The 19,965-nt window shown below is 36.0% G+C and overlaps 1 protein-coding gene across 2 annotated transcripts in view; it reads left to right on the top strand.

Moving 5' to 3' along the window:
• Positions 1-19,308, top strand: part of DENND1B (DENN domain containing 1B) — a 168,733-nt gene extending 149,425 nt beyond the window's left edge. For both annotated transcript variants that reach the window (XM_074151605.1, XM_074151606.1), the window contains exons 19-23: positions 1,288-1,344; positions 2,151-2,261; positions 15,915-15,994; positions 17,208-17,424; positions 18,660-19,308. In XM_074151605.1, the coding sequence (XP_074007706.1) occupies positions 1,288-1,344; positions 2,151-2,261; positions 15,915-15,994; positions 17,208-17,424; positions 18,660-19,211 (1,017 nt within the window). In that variant the 3' untranslated portion in view covers positions 19,212-19,308. The remainder of the gene's footprint in view (positions 1-1,287; positions 1,345-2,150; positions 2,262-15,914; positions 15,995-17,207; positions 17,425-18,659) is intronic.
• The last annotated feature ends 657 nt before the right edge of the window (positions 19,309-19,965 follow it).

Raw genomic sequence — 19,965 nt, 5'->3', positions numbered from 1 at the left:
TTGTGTTCTTAATAATAAAGGTTCATCAGAGTTTACTTCTGTTCAGGAAACACTGATAAATTTTGTGAGGATCTGTGTGTATAAGGTATTCATATTTATACCCCTTTTAATTTCTTATGCTGTTGCCCTTTATGGAGCCTACTACTAGAGAAAGGAAATATGCATTTCTTAATTGTGAGATAACCGATTTGTAGCCTCGAGTAGTGTGCTTGGTGCCATCCCTCAAAGTCAGAACAAAGCACTCCAAAATTCATCCAAATGCTGTAAGCATGATCTGGAAAGTTTAAAGTGGATCTCAGGTTAGCATCTGCTACATGACACCCCATTGTGCTGTTATTGAGCTTATAGATGTATGATTTAAGGATCAAAAAGACTCTCTGACCTCTTGATTCAAGAAAATGATTTTTTTTTCTGAATTTCCATGTATAGAAAACCATAGAAAAATAGGTGGTTTACACATATTTATGCCCTTAAATGGATTTTTCAGAAGTCCTGTTTTCTAGACAGCCTTGAAAATTTTTGTAGCTTTTTCCCCATATTCATATAAGACAAATACCCTTTCTCCTATTAGGGTTAGGGTTTTTGCCCCATCCCCCACCCCTCCTTCTTTACCCCCTTCTTTTCTTTTTTTTTAACTCCCCCTCTTTATCTCTCTCTCTGCATAAGCACATGGTATTCTGTATTGATAATTCATTTTTCTATTGAAGAACATTCTTGGCTCTGTTTTCCATGCACCAGTGATCCTTGGCTTCCTATTTTAATACATACAGAATTCTCCCCTAAATAGCAGCACTATGCTGTTCAGCAACACTGGGCAAAATCTCCATCTGCATAAGAAATCACTTCATTTCTCTTAAGATTGATGTTGCACTGCAAGTTGCCAGACTGGAACACTGTAGCAGTCATCTTGAAAATCTTAACATTTTTCCAACATGCCTTACTGCTAAAATACCATTTCAAATTTAAAGGACCGTTTCAAATAAAGGAGTGATGTATATGGCCATTTTTAGCCTGTCCTTAGTAATACTGGAGAATTTTTGAGTATGTATGTTTTCTTAGCATTGGCATACAAGCACTGAAAAAAAATCCTTAAATATAAGGGCAAAGCCTAAATTTATGAAATATACTGACAATGCATGTATGAAATGTGTGATGAAGGTTATTGTCAGTCTTTATATCACCAGGTGTTTAAAAAAAAAAAGGTAAAATAAGTATGGTATCATGAAGCATGTTTCATGACAACAGCCAGTGTCTTACAGAGCTACTTAAGTCCTTTTATTTTTCTAGGCAAAAAATCAAGCAAGGCAAGGAATAAAAGAAGTGAAGAGTAAGTTAAAACACAAGGTATGTAGTACACTTTTTACTTTCTTACGTTGCTTCCTGTATCAGTTTGAAGCTTATACTTTACAAATCACATGAGATTTGTGTTTTTAATGACTTTTGAAATATGCTTAGCCCTTTGTTCAACAATACATTTTTCATAACGAGCCCTCTGGCAACTATCTGTCATTCTATGCATCCACTGAATAATCTCTTTATTGTTTGCATATTTTATCATAGAACAACAGAGGTCTTCAAAGATACATTAACAGGGTGTATGTTTTCATAAAGTTGATTGCTTTGATATCACAATCGAAACCTTTGCTTCAAGCTGAGAATTTGAGACAGGAGAGTCTTGCAGTGCAATGTATTTCAGAAGGTGTAGTTGTCTGTTTTGGCTTCATAAGATATGTGGACAATAGCAATGTTTAGAAATGAAGGAATAGTTTCATTTTGCAAAAGCAGCATTGCAGAAATATCAGAAAAGATATTTTAGGCATTTTGCAGCTGCTTTTCCCATTGAAAATTTTGTTTCCACTTAAGATTTTTCAGTAGGGAGAAGGAGCTGTTTTTTAGATATATTTTATGCTATTTTAAGAGAACTTTCAAAAATATTTCCTAGACATTTCAACAATTCATCTTTTAAATGACAATGTTGATAATTCAGCTTCCTGAAAAGCTAAATTTGATTTTCTTACTACAGATGGTATTTTCATGACAGTAATAGATTGTGGCAAGATAATTTTGAATGCATTCTGCATGCATAATATGGAAGGTACGTTTTCAGATAATGATTATAAATAAAGGAATTTAAATCTGTTATGTTGTAGGAGAGTGAGGATGAGTGTGGAACTTGCAGCGCTGGTGCAGGACAGACTGCTCCTGTCTACACATTGCATTATGAGAAAAGAGCAAACTCAGAAAAACGGAGGTTGGCACAGGTAAGACCTGAAAGTTCTGTTCTTATTCACATACATGCGGAAAATTTTTTGCTACTTAGAGCAATGCATCAGTGGATCTGTTTAAGATTACTGTCTGTGTTTGGATAGTGTGATTAGAAGGCTGATATAAATACTGCTGTATTGCTTGAATAGAGGAGAAATATTATTTGTATTTCATCCCTGTTGAGAGGGGAAAAAGCAGGAGATTTGTAAGTATGGATCTGAGATTTAATTCTTAAATACTGTTTTTGATAAAGGCTTCTCACAGCAAATACATTCTGGTCTATTCACAGTTCTGTGTTAAGCTGTTTTTTATAGTGAAGCATATTAATTTTATATTTGTAATAAATTGATTTGGCAGTCATATGGCTTTTAACCTTGCTAATATCGTTGTTATTTATTATTTTATTAATAAAAGTCAGCTAGTTAATACAGTGCCAATCTCTTGTCCTTTTGTTCTCTAATCATTGCTGGTCTTGATTTGAAGTAACAGGTGTAGTGTCTCAACTTTGGCAAATGTTTTAGTATCCTTGGATTCATTTTAAGTTTTATTTCAAAGATATCAATAAAATAGTTTTTTGTAACACTTTTTTCTGGGAATAAATACCCACACATGTACATATTTTAATGTGTAGGCATATATTTTTACATTATATTGTTATTGCATGTTTTAGTATACACAATAAATGTTTACATATGGATTATTAATGCATATATCTTCCTTGGATAAGAAGTAAATATAGAAATTCAGTCCAGCTGATCTAACAACATTTGTTTTTTTACTTTAGATATTGCAATGATAAAAATCAGAACTATTTAATCAGTTTGGTTTTGAATTTATTTTTTCCATAATAAATAGAAAGTTTGTGAAATTTAACATAGAACTGATGCAGATTATTGCTAAATGATGTTGAAATTTTATATCAGTATTAAGTCATTATTTTTAGTAGGGTTATGAATAATACAAAGACTTTCTGCTTTAATTATTTAGGCAGGTTTTACTTTGTACCTGTTTTCTTGATCTCTTAAAGCCAGTGATAAGGTGTTAAACTGTGCCCTTAGAATATTTTTATATACAGGCAACTGTGGTGCCTGCATTCTTTCAGGAACTCGTGTACTTGTTCTTGTTCACTGAATATCAGAAGAGAAATACAATTCTAAATGTATGAGTATAGAGCTCTAATGTTAATAACGTGAATGGTTCTTAAAATATTTGTTTCTAATAGATAACTGTCATTTTAACATATAGCAATTTCCCCCCCACGAAAATAATTTGATAATGTGAGGTACTAAAAAGCTTTTAATGCATTATACACCAACAGTCACAGATTAGTGTAGCTGAATCTACAATTGTATGTACCTGTGTAAACACATGACACAAATGTACCCTTACAGTCAATGTCCAATTTTTATAGGCTGCTTTTATTAAAGATACCTGCCGTAATTGATACGATAGTGCTGCCTTCTATTAGGTAAAGTAGTCTAGCGATACAAAGGAATATAATTTACCGTGGTGCAATTAAACATATCTTTTGAAAGCCAGTGTCCGGACAGAACAATTTCACTTCTGTATGTTCTTGTGTTGGTACAGCTGCGTGCTGCTAAATCCTTCTGTATCACTGTTGCTGGTTCTACCAGTCATCTTTTAGTTTTGAAAACAAGACAGAAGGGAGTGCATATCAGTCCATACTTTTGTTTGCATATATACATATACATGTTTATGTATGTATACACAAATATACATATACATGTATGCATATAGGGTTTGTTTACTAGAGAAACTTGTAACTAATAGCCCTGCAGTTTTGCACCGCTGCAAACAGAAGATCCCGTGTTGTCTCCCCAGCTCTTGTCCCAAATGTCACCTGAGCCCAGTGGGCAGGAAGGAGCAAATGGTAATCACTCCCCAAGAGCTCTAGTCTTACGCAGTTTCCTTCACCTCTCACTCATGCTGTTCCCACTTTTTTCTCCTCCCCAAAAACAAACGAACCAAAATATTTCTAAAAAATAAAAGTCTGTTGTTGCTGCTCTGGTTTTTGTTTTTGTTCTTGGTAGGTATGTGAATAAGATAACATGAATGCAAGTTCTTTATGAATAAGTGCTGATTTTAAACTTTAAGTCCAAATAAAAATATGTATTTGTATGTGCATGTATATAGGAGGGACTATGTTTGATCTGGTACTGAATCTGTCATTTAAAAGAAGTGAATTTAACGGATTGCTATTGTTGTCAGGTTTAATCTTTTTTTCTGTACCTATCCTGCAAATGAACCTTTCTACTCAGATTTCTAAAATGGTGCCTGTGAGTGTCTATAGCAGTGTAAGGATAGTGCTAATATGCAGTTCATGCATTTTGATGTATATTTAAAGTTAAAGGACCAGATATTGACTAAGTTGCAACATCTGTCTATTTGAATAACCCCTCCCCCCCCCCCCCCAAAACCTAAACAACAAACAAAAAGGAGAGATTGCTTTTAATGGTCATCTTGCTTCTAAACAAGAAGCGCTTCTGCCCTTTATTACTATCTTTTCCATACTGAAGCATTTAAAAACTTGTAAATATAAAGAATTTGGTGTTATACTTCGTCATGTTAGATGTATGCATTGAGCTTTTCATTCTTCTTGGAAACAGTTAACTATTAGTTAGTATTTCTGTTTATCTGAGATGTTGTGAAACATATTTACTTCAAAACATTATGTATAATATGAAAGTTTCCTTCACTGTAAAAGATCATTTTAATAATTGGTTCATAACAGGATTTTGGGGTCTGGGAGGACATTTCCTTTACAATAGGAAGTGAATCTGCTTTTACCCCAACAAATAGTAGTTTGTCTGTGGGTCTGCTAATTAGTATGGTTATTTCCTGTTTTGTTGATGAGGCTTTAATAAATGTCAAGGGTACAGCCATGAAGATCTCCCAATTAGGCTTTGCGTTTGTAAAACCCAACCCCTTTGCTTTTGTGTGAAGATGACAGTTCCAACTGCAGCCTCAGCCTAACAGGGCTCAAGGGATAGGATACTTCTCTGGTTTTATTGAAAACAAGGCCAGTTTGGCCCAGGGAGAATACCAGCACTGGTCACAGTGCAGAGCCGTTTTTAACAATGAATATTTACTAAGCTTTATCACTGCTGTCATAGTGGTGTTTTTTGGTTTGCTTTTTTTTGTTTGTGTTTTTTTTTTTTTTTCCAGATTGGCAATAGGCTTTAAAAAAAATTAACAGTAAATCAAAACAAATTATAGCATGTAAAATAGCTGTCAAAACCTAATCGGAGGATAAATAATTAAATGTGTTATTGCAAACTGTAGTGATCAGCTTGCCCTCCTATAATTTGCATTTTGAAAGTCTTTCCTAAAAAAATAAAAAACGGGAGTGCACTTATACGTGCCTGTGTGCAAGCGCGTGCGCGCATACACAATCTTTCCGTAAGATGAATTGTTCTATCTCTGTAATATTCATTTGAGCTTACTCTTGCTTAGGTTAGCTGTTCTACGCTTTGTATACGTGTACGAGCTTAACTATATTGCAAGTCAACATTAACAGATGGATTGCCCTAAGCAAGGGAAAACCACAACAACAAAATCTAGTGAAAGTGGAGGATTGAAGCTTTTTGTTGTTAAGCCTTATTAAAACCTCGGCATGTGCACTGCTGTTAACTGTTTCATGCCTAGATCTAATAATATGTCTCTGGTATGTTTTATCTCCTACATTAATTAGGTATGTAGAAGATAGAAGAAATTACCTGCTAACATTTTTGAGATAAAATTAATGCAAGCATGAGATTGCTTCAACTGTGCCATATTTTGCGAACAATATTGCTGAATTCCTTTAACTATTGATGAGTGGGGTACGGTAGTGCATGTATTAGACTGCTTTGCATTCAGTTTTTGCATAATCTATTCTAATTCTGTTTCATTATATGCTCCCAGGTAATGCAGATTTCTGGGCAGACAGGGACCTAAATGCAGTGAGAGCTCTATAAAATTGTTCCAAATTAATATACAATTAAAAAGAGAGCGGGTTTATTATAAGGCTGGATAGAATGCCAGGAAGATCAGTTTGATTTCATGAATATGATCCTTGTAATTTTACTGTTATATCAGGTGATAGGGTAGCTTATTAAAAATGGAGCATTTCAGGATGTCAATAGTCCTAATGTATTTAGTGACTAAGAAAACATTCTTGAAGATTTGCAGAATACCAGGTAAGAACTACCAGTTCACTTTATAATTAGTAAGTTAGCAATGCCCCCTTGTCTCTAAGGAAATGTATGTAATACCTGTAGCTTTAGGCATGCGTTACCTTGCAGCCGTAATGGAAACTTGGGCATTTGGATTCTAAGTGTGGATTTACCAGGAATCCCTGTGTGTCAGCACTACTTTAAATGTTCGTATATCGAAGAAACCAAGTGAACTACTTTCTGTGACTTTGCAGGATTTCAATACAGTGTCTAAGAAGGCTTTAAAAACAATTTTGCATAAGATAATAAACGCCAAGTTAGACTACATATTTTTCCTAGTATTTTCAAACAGAAGGGAATTACATTTTTTTTTATTCTTTTTAAGAGCATATCACAAATGTAGCTTTTACACTTTTATTGCAGTATATCCTGGTAACTAGACAGTATGTAATTCAACTTGCAGTGGGTATACTTGGCTTCTGTTCAACAAAGATAGCAAGTGTCAGGCAGCAAGATGTGTTCAGAATAACCTTACCTTTAGGAGTGCCCCATTTATCAATACCCCTACAATGGCCAGTAAAATAAATGACATAATCATTAGCTACAAAGGGCTTCCAGTAACTGATTACCCTCCTAACCTGAAAAAGGTGATGAGACTGGGCTATTCTGAAGACTTTTTTTTTTCCCCGGTAACATAAAAGAGGAGGGGAAATGCTTGTGATAATGCACTGCTGGATATACATATTCTGCATAAGGAGACTGAACACCTTTAAGAAAAAAAAAAAAAAAAGAAAGAAAAAAGAGTCCTACAGACAACCCCACAATAATTTCAGAAACATAAAAGCTCTGATTAAGGGTCTTTACCTGTATATGGATTCAGATGATGTGCTTGAGATCACATCTGTGACTAGCATCCACAGGCAATACTGGATACATAGCTGGAGGTATCGTCTACTCTCATTGATCAAAATATTGCAAATTGACAAGTGCCGTAAATGGTGGCGGCTAGTTTTAATGTAAATCATGTTTCGTTTTGGTAAAATACAGTTTTTTAAGTTAAGCTTTGGTCAATGAGTAAATTCTGTTTCTTTAGTTAATGTGGTGTAATTTTGAAAATATTGTAGATATCATTAGCTTCCTTTAATTTGGAGAAAAATCTTTTGTCTTGGTGTGTCAAGTAAGATCTCTTCATTCTGCAAAACAGTCAGATTTCCTTTTAATTAAAAATGAAAACTCCAGGCAGCAAAAATTCAAATTGTAGATTACGAGAGTGCCCTCTTGTGGCTCTGATACCTTTCTGAAGTAGTACGGGCACACATGTATCCTTTGCCTTGTTATAAACCTTGCTTTTTACAGCAGAAGACCTCTTAGAAATCAAGCAGTACTTCCTTTATTTTTTTAACGGAAAGATTATCTGGATTTTGTGCAATTTAAACATTTAGGTGCTTTCATGTATCATGCATAATTTTATTTCCAGGAATACACACTACCAATTAGAGCTATAATTACAAGGTTGCTCAAATCTCTTCCCCACAAGAAGACAGTAGATACTGCTTCTAAACAGTGACAGTGACTGATTTTAATTTAGTCAGTGACTACATTTAAAGGAAAAAGCAGTATAAGTTTGCAAAGCTTTTTTTTTTTTTTTTCCCCCAGTATTTTTATTAGTGTGAGCTCTTTGCTTTTCTCTGCCCTGATCTCTTCTCACCATGGTTTTAAGGGAAGGACAGTTGTAAGTCTCCACAGCAGAGTTCTGCTGTTAATTCTGCACACATAAATCAGCATAAACCTTGTGGTTACCTGTTCTTCTTTGAGTTTTGCAGTAAACATCACTCGAGAAATCTCTTTGCTAATTACCATGGTTCCAGTTTAAAAAAAAAAAATAAATAAAAAAATATGTAAAGACAGGGTACAGGTCTGGAAATCGCTCTGGAATTTTTTGTAACCCTGTAGGCATTTAGTGGAATGCTTGATTTTTCAGGACAAAGTCATCAGCACACCTACCTCTGATTTATCCTACTGAGAGAGACATGCAGACAAGCAAAAATTTTGCAGATGCTTTTTCTGGCTATTTTTGTCACCTGTTTTAGGTTTTGAACAAATAAAAAGGCAACCTTTCTGAGGGTTGAACCAATACTGGTTTGTCTACCAAGGTTTCTTTTTTCTGAAGGATCTGAAAGAAAAATGCTACTTCACAAAGTACCTTCAAAACTGGATGAACTGTTCTGTCCTTAGTAGTTAATGGAAATAACCAGATTAATTTTTTCATCAGGAGAACTGATAGACATCATAATGTAACAGTGGTATCTTCTGCTTTCATTTGCTGTGTGTCTTCTATCTTCCATGAGTCATGTTTTGGCTCCACCTAGGCAAAGCTGGGAGCCAGAAGAACCGTCAGCCAACAGTTGGGACCTGTGTCCCAACTTCCATGTTGCTTTTGCTTTCTGGCCTTAAAGTTTGGAGAGCACAACCTTATGTCTAAATCTTCGGCTCTAGTACAGTATGTTCCCTAACCTTTTCTTTCTCTCTCTAATCCTGTACCAAAGAGTGAAAAAAATGAATAAAGAAGTTTCATTAAAGAATAAAATTTGGCTGAGGGCCAAAGGAGGGAGACATAGAAGAAACAGGAAAAGCCTTTCCTGCAGGGACCTCAGCGTCTGAATGTGAAAGCCCAGATTCAACCCATCTAATTTTAGACACTACTCAAATGCTGAAGTTGGCACTTTCTGCAGTAAGTGTAGAGAGAGGGGCACGACCAAAGGGCAACTCAACCCACCTGGAATCTAGATTGCATCTTGATGATGCCGCTCTCCTGCTATTTATTGTCTAATTGTGGCTTTAAAATGTCTGAAATTAGTGAATAGCATCCAAATCTGAGTGCCATCCATGTTCCAAAGCACCTTGGAGAGAAAGACCTTCTTTGTTGAGCAGAAGACTCCTACTGGTGTCAAACAGGAGGAATGACTTCTTGCTTATTCTTCTGGTCGGGAGCCTTAGACAGAAATGTGCTTGGAGTCGATATTTCTGTTTCTAAGGCACAGTCCTTTTTCCTTGCAAATGTGCTTAGTCTGTCTGTTTTCAAGCTTCATACAGAGCTTCCCTCAAATAGGTTCTTCCACTGTCCCTAGGTCTGAGTCCAGCACTGCTCAGGTTTTATCTGTCTAAAGTTCTGTGACACTTGGTGTTTTCCACTGAATCTTGGAGACTGGAGATTTGTGTTTAGGATCACATCCATGTTGTACATTTTAACTTTGGTGGTTTTGGTAAGTTTTGCTTTGAAAAAAGTCACACATGATCTGCAAACTAGCAGTGATTGCTTCCAGGAGTGATTTTATCATATGATAGTTCTGCTGATTTAAGGATACGGTGGACATTTTAACTGAAAGATCTATTTAACCAGTAATCTGGTTTACCTGCTTAGGAGTTGTATCAAACAGGTAGCACATTCCAGCCAGATGAATTGGGTTTACAGGAATTCTGATTCACTAACGTCACACACTGTACACCCAAGTTACGTCCAGGTCTCTTGACTTTCCTGTTACCTCAAAAACACATTCCCTTTTCTCCCTTTGTGCATATGGACATTCACATGCCTTTGTGCATATGAACACTGATTAGTTTTTCTTTCCTGACATACATTTCCCCTTACCTTCTTGCTCCTCTCTCCACTGTGACCCCCTCAAACCTCCATTCTGTCATTTCCCTTCCCTCTAATCATTGAGTAAACCTAGGGCATTAATAACCGTCGAAAAGGGAAAATAAGTGATATTTGTCTTAGTTTGTGTAACTGGAAATTCTGCCTGATTAATCTGATTCTTAAAATCATCCAGAAAAAAATTCTATAAAGAATACTTGCTTATAAAACATCTGCTCACTTTAGTTGTTGCAAATGGCACTGAAAATCTCCAGGTCCTGTTTTAAAATGCTGAAGCTTCTGCTTATTGCCAATTAATGTGAAGCCAGGCTGCCTTTGGATGGTTCAGCAGCTAGACTGATGTGTGGCATGGTGGCACAGTGTGTCAGCTGAAAATGGCCGGTTTTGCTAAGAATAGCTTCCGTGCCATTGAAAAGAGCGAGCGAGATCTGGCTGTTTGGAGGTGATCCCTGACTGTGGGCAGCATGGGGGCTCGGCCTGATTCGGAGGGACAGGAGATGGTGGAGGCTTCCCGAGGGGAAAACGGTGTGTGATTCATCAGAGAAAATGGAATTTTATTTCTTGTTTTGGAGAAAAACATAGATATTTCTGAAACATATTTACAGAAGTGTGATTAATCCTTAAAAATCAAAAGCAGTGTTACAAAATTCTCAAATATTATCTGTGTCCAGGGGTATAGCATACAGAAAAGGCAGGAAGCTTAGAGTTTGTTAATTTTTCGCCACAACAATTCAGAACACAAATAATTCTAATGTGCTATCCATGACTAAGTATCTCAACGAATTTATCATCCTTACTTAAAATAAATTCTACCTCAGCATGGATATTAATGTTTCCTTTAACTGTACAGAAGTCAGTGGAGATCACTGTTGCATTACAGTTTACTTCTGATTTCAAAGTACAGTGCCCATATCTCTTATCTTATTTCTGGTTGTCTATGTCTCTGAACAGATTTGGGGGATTCCCTGCTCTTGCACGTTCTTTATTGTCACAGAAAAGCATTTCTTTCTGTCTTTGGGAACCTTCTGGTTTTGTATGTCTCTGTTTCCATATCATTTTAATTAGCAGGATCTCAGAACTGATGACACTTTTGTCTCATGACATAAAGCAGTGGATATTTCCAACCACTTTGTGTTCTTTCAAATGCATCATCTGTATGTCTGAATCTGTTAAAGTAGAGAATGTTTCTATCCTAGGAAGGATGAAGGTTTTTTTTTTTTTTTTATTTAACATTAATAGTTTTTAAATTATCCATGAGTCCTGTGTTATAATAAAAAAAATAATTAAAAAGCAAATATAACATCCTAGATAACATTTATTTAATTTATAACAAGGACAACTTTTCTGATATCAGAGGCATATTTTTTGTGAGGCATCATTACTTTGTGTTGCTTTCTGTGAGTAAAAATACACAAATAATTTTTTTTTTAAGGGATCCTTTCAAAAAATTGATCTAGAATTACTGCTTGCATCTCTCCTGGTCTGGTGTCCATGTAACTAACCGGTATCCCTAGCACTACCTTAAGCTTGTGGTAGCTTTGTACCATGTCCCAGAAAAAGAAGAGCTTTGAAGAAGAGAAAGTTTAGAAACTGTGCTTCTTTTATATCTCCCTTCTTTCCCTCTTCCGCCATCAGTTTCAGCTCTTTTGGAGTGTAATGTGAAGTACTTCCCTGTGATTTCATTATCCATCGCTTTAGGTCAAAATCTTTAACCTGAAAGGAAGGCAACAGGTTGTGCTTAACTAGAAAGTTTGATTGAGAGATCTTTGCTTCCCTACTGGAGGTAAAGCCATAATTACATCTGTGATTGGGTTGTAGAGGAGGACAGAAAAAATGAAATACTGAATCATAAATAATAGTGGCCTTGTATTTATTTTGCTTTCTTGTATTGAATGAATAATCTTTAAATTTTTAAGAAAAAGGAAACAGTACTTCATAAATTTAAACCATAGTAGATATTTTTCTTTTCTTGAAACTTTATATGTGTTGATGTATTGAGTAGCCGGTAAATGTGAAATTTTATGTGTGCTGCCATTTATCAAAAGATATTTGTTTCTCGCTTTGAGGACAATTAATAGCAGCAGCCTTGTTAAACTTATGCCTTAGTATCGATCAATAAGTACTCATTCCAGAAAGCTGTGCTTCTGAAAGGTCTAGCATTAAATAAAAAGCTGACATTTCAAAGACTGACTCTCATGCCCAATCAAGGATGTAACCGTCTTACATTTAAATCCTTTAGCATTCATGTATTTTTGTCTACATTTTTATGCCAAAGTAGTACATTTTGTGAGGCTACCAGTGAGCAGAAGAGAACAGTTTAAGGACCTATTCTCACTTTGTGTAGTTCTACCCATATTTATAATGTCAGCACATTCTTTTTCTGGTTTCAGTGATCAGCATTTACCCCAACTGCATAGGTTGCAGACCACTTGTGGAATGAGATTTTGAAGTGGGGCAGAAACCAAAGAGGATGTATACTATGTATACAAAAAGGATGTATATCCTCACACCAGCTGCAGTTGTTCCTTTGCTGTAATTTACACACAGGCTTGATGGTTCAACAGTGGTTTGTGGAGAGCAGGAGCTTGTTGTGTTTAAGTATGTCGAACTCTCTTATATTCTGAGCAAGATGAGAGATGGGTTCTTGCAGTGTGATGTGCCTGAAGGTGGGAAAAATTTGAAATAGCAAAAGTTGAATCACGTTTTGATATGAAGTGGATACATGATAAATCTACTGTTTATCATAAACAGAACTAGTTGGAAGAAGCAAAACAATTGAGTACTTTAAAGAAGGTTGTTGCTTTATTTTATAGAAAAAAACATGACAGCAGTCTATTAAGACTTTATAAAGTTCTGGTGCAGCAAGAAAGGAGTGTGACCATATCATTTCTTGCGGTAATAAATTTAAATGGTCTGGTTGTAATTAGAATGCTGATCAGGAAGGAAACAGAAGTCTGTCGTTTTTTCATGAAAAGGTATAAAAAGGGTTACACACTTCAAAATGCAGAAAAGACAGAAATTAAAAGCTTAAATAACTGCAAACAGCAGGGTATGTCAGTAATGGAAGGACTCCTTAAATGACTTTGACAGCTTTTGCAGGTGCACGTACTATGTCACTTTGCCTAGCAGAGCATTGAAAAAGATTTATGGTTCTCCTTTTGGAATTTATTAAGAGTTTCTTTCTTTCTTTTTCTTTCTTTGCAAAGTAGCCTGGACATACCCCTCCCTTGCAGTCTTTTTTATTACAGCTCCTAGAGGAAAGTCACCTATTCAAAAACATGTGTTGCTTGTTGTCTCCGTGGCTAGCTCACAGAGCTGTAAACTCTGGAGAATGTTGTTATTTACAGCCAGGTATTTTCCTTTACTTCCCCTTTTGCTTTTTCTTCTTTGTATGTAAATCCCATTTTATTTGGGTTAGTTTTCGAAAGTCTTTCTGTATAACTTTGTAACCTAAACATTTAAATTGGTAACAAAAATATTTTTTCAAAGAGTCTGACCATGTTGAACTAGAAGTTTTTGTTTGGGAATTTTTTTTTTAGGTTTATCAACATATGCTCTACTATATTCCTTTATGATGTTATTCTTGCTTTCACTAACACACTTGCATAATTCTGTTTGTAGATGCTCTGAGGGGCCACTGCTCTGCCTGTGGTGTTTGCTGATTCTAATTAATTTTATTCAGTTCCTGTTTTTCAAAGACACAACCATTCTTTTTTTTTTTCATTTTTTCTTTTTTTTTTTTAAACACACCATCTATGCTCTTTGAAATATTATTTATTATTTCAACGAATTAGTGAGTGTTATCTTGTGGGATTTTATTCAGTTGTCAGAATTAATCCATCTAAAGATGAACAAGTGTCAGTTTTAGTTTTGTTTTCTGAAATTTCTCAACATTTTTAAAGAACCTTCTTTCCTGTGAAAACTTGTCTTTCTGTTAGTAGAAGTAAGTGTGACGGCAGCATCTAATTCTGATGCAAATTCAAAAAAAAGTGAGACAGAAATGGGGTTTTGCCCTCCAAGAGTCAGTTCCAGGATTAGAGCTTTAATTACAATTAATCTTATGTCAAAATTTTCTTGAGGAAGTAGTGAAATACCAGTGTTATAGAAACAACGTATTTTAATTGTCCCAGTGAAGATACTTAAACCAGCAACATCTAAACTGAGAACAGCGACTGTAGTTGAGGCAGTGATCAGTAAGATAACCAATTAACAGTATAAATTAAGACAGAGTGGTTAAACTCCCTTTAGTTACAAGTGTGGATATGATTGGTTACAAGACTGATGGGAGTGACACAAGGAACTCATAAAACTCAGAAAGAGTTAGAAATATCAATAGTTTGTTTCTTTGCATTCCATCCTATAACTTTTGCTCAGTATGAAGCTTAGTTGGGGTTCTTTTATAGTTTTTAATACCCTAATAATTCTCTCATTTTCTATCAACTGTTACCTGGTTTAACACATTAAAAACCACGTTTCCTCTTTGTGGGTGGAGAACTATGGAAAGCGTTATCAAAACTTGCTGCTTTAATTAAATCCTCTCCTGTTGAACAAGAAAAAATGTGTCAGTCTGTAAAGAGTGAACATTGAGATGTTCCTGAAAATAATGGGGGGAAAAAGTTACAGAGTGTCCTGGTACATGTAGAACACTGACAACATCTGTAATAGGTGACGTACTGAAATCCTCACAGTACAAGATTTCCAAGCTCCTTGTAGTCTGAAATCAAGGCCATATTTATTCCCCATCAGGGGCTTGTTGTAGGTTTAGGCATTTGGGGAACTGCACGATGAGATGTGGGCAGTAGCACTTCTTTTTACTTTCATATGATTTTCTTTAAAGCTAGCTAACACTGTTTTCCCGTTGCACGAATTCTATCCATATGTCTTTAAATTACGGCCAGTTTTCCAGCATTCAGAATCTCTTAAGTGGATTGATTGCCTGCATAGTTAATCTTTGTTTTTGATGCACAGAACTTAACACAGTCATTTGTGAAGCACAAGTGACTAAAATTCCTGACTTAAATTTTCTGGTCAAGATAGAGACTTTTTTTCAAGTATAGTAGAAATCTTTAGCCTGGTTCTGTTTGCTAAATAATAATGTGATATAACAGGTTAGTGAAAACTCAGTATGGTAGTGTGTGAATTTACAGCACACCAGCTACTCTACACAAGCTCCCCATGGGATGCTCTGAGTGTACACTAACTTTGAGTTAACTGTAATTTACAGTAAATTATCCTGCACAAAGGCATTCTTAGTGCAGTTTTCGAGCTGGCATACTACTTACTCTGCAATTCTGTTTAACACCCTGATAGAAATATAGCTATGTAAAGAGACTCAGACTCCTGACTTCTTTTGTATTTGCTATTTCAAAAATCCATTTTTCTTCATGCTCAGTAAACCACATCAACCGAAACTTGGCAAATATTTCTATCAGAAAATAGAAAATCACAATGCTTCATGTGATATACTTGCAAGAAGGGGTAAGTAGTAAACTTGAGTGATGCTTGTCCTCCAATAGCCAGTCTTCTGCTAATCAGGGCTTTGCATAAATAGTAAGGCACTCCAGGTTTTGCATAAATAATAAGGCCCTCCATAGGCCATGAAAAAAAATGGTTCTTTTGCTGTTTAATTGGTGATGCTTGAGGACTTCACATCCTCTTATAACAACCTTTAGAGGACTTGATCAATATGTGGTTTTCCTCATCAAGTGTTCAGGAAGTCTTAATGAATAAAGTGGCAGCTAGACTCCAAATAAGTAATGCTGAAATAGAAAAAATAAACAAAAATTATAATGTTAATTTTATGTATTAATTTCCTCCAGACTCGTTTCAACCAGCGTCTCAGTAACCAGGATCTTGCCTTGGATGAAGACGATGATGATGAGATGGAGAGAACAAGCAAGTAAGAAGCCTGTTTGGATGTGTGTGTATGTATGAGAGAAAGGATAACTAGTGTTATTTAGCAAAGTAGAGTTCAAGTAATGTGTTTTTCTCCTTTCCAGCCATCTAGCTTGATTCTTGATCTAAATGAGGTAAAGTGGTTTAGAATTAAATCTGCTTTTAAAAAGAGGGACAGGCTATTATATATTTTCATTATTTACAGTGTCTAGAAGAGCTTGATGTAATCCTCAGTCTTCACAGAATCAAGATAAAAAGATAGACTACATAGACAAAGAAGCATTGAAATAATGTTTGTCGTCATGGTGGACAGTGACCTCAGCTAGTTTATTCTTTAAGTCTTGTGTTGTGGTCAAGACAATGGAAAGTTTTCTGAAGGGTCTGAAAGAGAAATGTTGCTTTGTGAGTTTTATATCAAGAACTTCCTATGTGTGAATTAAAGGAAAATCAGAAGTTGAGGCTTAAGCTGCATTGAGGCATTCTCTGGTTGAATTCAGGAGATGATTTTTGATAATGAATGTATGGATATAAACCACAAAGGACCTTGAAAGCAAAGTCAAGCAGCTTAAGTATGGTGCAGTAGGGAAGAGGGAGCTACTGAAGTGTTCGAAGAATATCATCAAAAAAGTGAGCCCCCTGGAAGTACCCTTTGTAGTAGTGTTATGGATAGACAGAGATAGGGAAAGACTGCAATAGTATGGGGGACAGAGGTAAGCATATTGCATGAATGAAAGAAGATAAGAGACAAAAGCAATAGTTCTACTTGCAGAGAGGCAGTACTCCAGTGAATCTGGTCATATGACAGATGGAGAGCTGCAGTATGAGAGTCTTGCCACTAGAACAAAATATGTGGTTAGGTCACCTGAAGAGGTGTAGCAACACTGACCTAAATACAAGGTGTAAACAAGGGAAAAGAGGAGCCAATTTTGGAATAACTGTAAAATTTGAAGGGAAGATTTTGGAAGTCATATTAAGGGTGACTTGAAATAGTTTATAGTGGTTGGGGAAGAGCCAGGAGACAGGAAAACCAGCTAATGGTAACGGCATCTCCATAAATACAATACATCTATGTTTAGGAAAATCCTTGAGGAGAAAGAAATTCCAGGTTTATGTTCTCTTTCAAAAGTCTTGGAACGCATTCTCCTACTTACTTTCAAAAGTGGCTGTAATAAAATGGCTTTTATATTTCTAGCTGATGGAAAAGTCTTTGTTTTTAGGTTATCGTCAGAGGACAGTGAAGAAACTCCTGCTTACTTCTATGATAGTGATGATTCTGGTGAAACTGGAATAACTCCTCAGCATCAAGGAGAAATGGACTTGCTTGGGGAGATTTTGGACACACTGAGCACACACAGTTCAGATCAAGGAAAGCTCTCGGGAGCAAAGAGCCTGGATTTCTTTAAATCAATGGATGACATTGATTACAAGACTGCGGTTAGTCTTCTGCTTTCATTTGAAAAACAACTCCAGTCCTTTTATGGTGGAATCCTGCACTTGTGGAATCAACAATATGCAGCTCAGACACTGCAGCATAGTCCTGAGAATTACTGGTGTATCTTCCTAGGACTACACAACAGTACAGTCATGCTGGCCACTGCATGATGGTTTTTCACCAGCCAAGAGATTGGTTACATCTTTGTCCAGTTTACCAAGTTATCTTGGAACACAGGTTTTCCTGTGTAACAGTAACCACAGATAGAGCTGTGAAAAATGTAATAATTTACATAATCAAATAGTTTAATATTATAACTAGCTGTTCAATCTGGTATTCTCAGAGGTGGTTTTAGGTTTTTTTTTAATGTGGTTTAGAAGGTAGTTATTTCTATTATCATCTTGCATCCTTAAACGTTTCATAGTGATATGGTGATATTTCCATCTTGATTAAGTCATGGGATCCATGTGGTAATTGCACCTGAAACACTGCTAGAGTAGTACTCCCAGGGTACTATTTCTAAGAGGGGTCCTTGATAATTTTTTAGGTAAAGTTGCACAGGAACCTGTAGTGTAAACAAACTGCTTGCCTACAATTTCAAAACCCTCATCAAGTCACTGCTGTGATGTTAGCCAAAAAAAATGGTAGTGTTTTTGAATTCCAGCTCCTATAAGCTGTCCAACATTTACTTTTGCTGAAAGGGATCCTATACAAGAAAGTTCGTTACTAGGACAGCAAATTCTAATACAAATGTTTAAAAAGCTTGTAAAATTTTATATTGTGAGTGTCACACAGGGGTCGCATTAATAAAATGCCCATTTTTGTTTGTTTGGCTAAAAAATTTAATATTGAAAGTTGGTATAATTAATTACTGAAGCAAAGAGGAAATGCCATCTGGTTTTAGTTTTAGTTCAGCTCCTTCTCATATTATGGGTACAAACCAGCAGTGTGTCATTGTTCACTGTCAAAACTGCTTGTGCAAAGACTGAATGGACAGGGAAGATGGAAATCCTTCCTTGGTACAAAAGGCAATGCTTAGGATAGAGACAGAGTGTTCCATGAAGTGTAAAAGCGCTTGTTCTTACATTGTTACCGGGATTGTTGTTTTGTAACATTGAACCCGAAAGGATCCATGATATAGGAACACACAAAATCCGTTACAGCTTCTTTGTTTCAGAAGTGCCAGTGTAGGACATTTCTTGTGACATCAACTATAAACACATGTTCTCTCTTTCAGAACAAGTCAAATGCACCTAGTGAGAGCAACCTTACCCTGCTCTGCAGCAGTGCTAACGATCAAGCAGAGTGGAACCTTGGTCAGGATGACAGCGTTCTCCATGGGAAGCAGCTCCCTCCATCTCCAAGGAAGCAGGTTACTTCTGGTGGCCATAGAGAATCTCTCTCAAGGCTGGAAGAAGAAAGCAGTGAAAAAACCTTTATTACCGATAAGATGGACACCACTAGTATGACATCCCTATCTCCAGTACAATCAAGTGCCCAGTTTGCTTCTCTAGAAAGTGTCAAAGCAGGATATTCTTCCTCTAAGTATGCAAAGCGGAATGAAACACTAAGCAATACCTCAGAAGATCAGCTCCCAGCGAGTCTTGCTCAACATCCATCCATTTTGGTCCCTTGGGAGAAAGATGGGAAGGAAGGAAATGAAACTCCGGAAGAGGGTGGGCTTCTTCAAGAAGTGGTGTCACTATGTAAACTGAGTTCTGCTTTTCACTATGGTTTAAATATTTCAAAGGATAACTTATCCAGCAGTAGTAGTGGAAATAAAACGTAAGGAAACCATGAAAAAAGAAAATTGACTCCCATCAGAACTTAAAGGGAGACTACTCAGGACTCCATATAACTCCATATAACATGGTAACCAAAAGATGAAAAAGGAATGAGAGATGTTCAATTATAAAAATAATTCTCTTCAGTTGAGTATGCATTTTCTGCCATTGGGACATTTGCTTCTATGTTTACCCAGTTCATTTGTTGGCTGTAGTTAGGTCCACAAAATGGAACTAAATGTATGAATGCACTCTTAAATCAGGTACTAGTTAGTCTCTGTGTTAAAAATACAGCAGGTATATGGTGCTTCCTAGCATTTGCTTCCTCTAAGCAGCAGGAAAGGTATCACATAATAGGTAACCAGGTTTTGAAGGTACTATATTAATTCTATTAAGCATGAAATGAACTGAGTAATCTGATTTGTCTGTAATGTACAATTGTTAATATTCATAATGAATAATAATTGCCTTAATCTTTTGAGAAGAGGTTTAACTATCTTAGAAGATGAATGCAAATCTACAAAACAGCAATAATGGTTTTCCATGGCAAGAATTTGCTTCAGCAAAACGGGGGGGAAGGCAACTTTTTTTAGATTAAGGAACTTCTTGTGAATATAACTTGGAACTTACTCCAAACTAAAACTGAGGCTCTGTCTTCCAGACTTCGAAAAGATAGCGCATGCTTTTCTCTCTTCTGTAAAGTACATGAAGTGCTGAATTATAATGTGACATTTATTAACTTCTGTTTACAACTAAGAC

This window comes from Numenius arquata, chromosome 8, assembly GCF_964106895.1.
Source record: "Numenius arquata chromosome 8, bNumArq3.hap1.1, whole genome shotgun sequence".
In the NCBI taxonomy this organism is placed as follows: Eukaryota; Metazoa; Chordata; class Aves; order Charadriiformes; family Scolopacidae; genus Numenius; species Numenius arquata.
The sequence above is the reverse complement of the archived record's forward strand: the minus strand, read 5'-3'. Positions and strand labels throughout refer to the sequence as shown.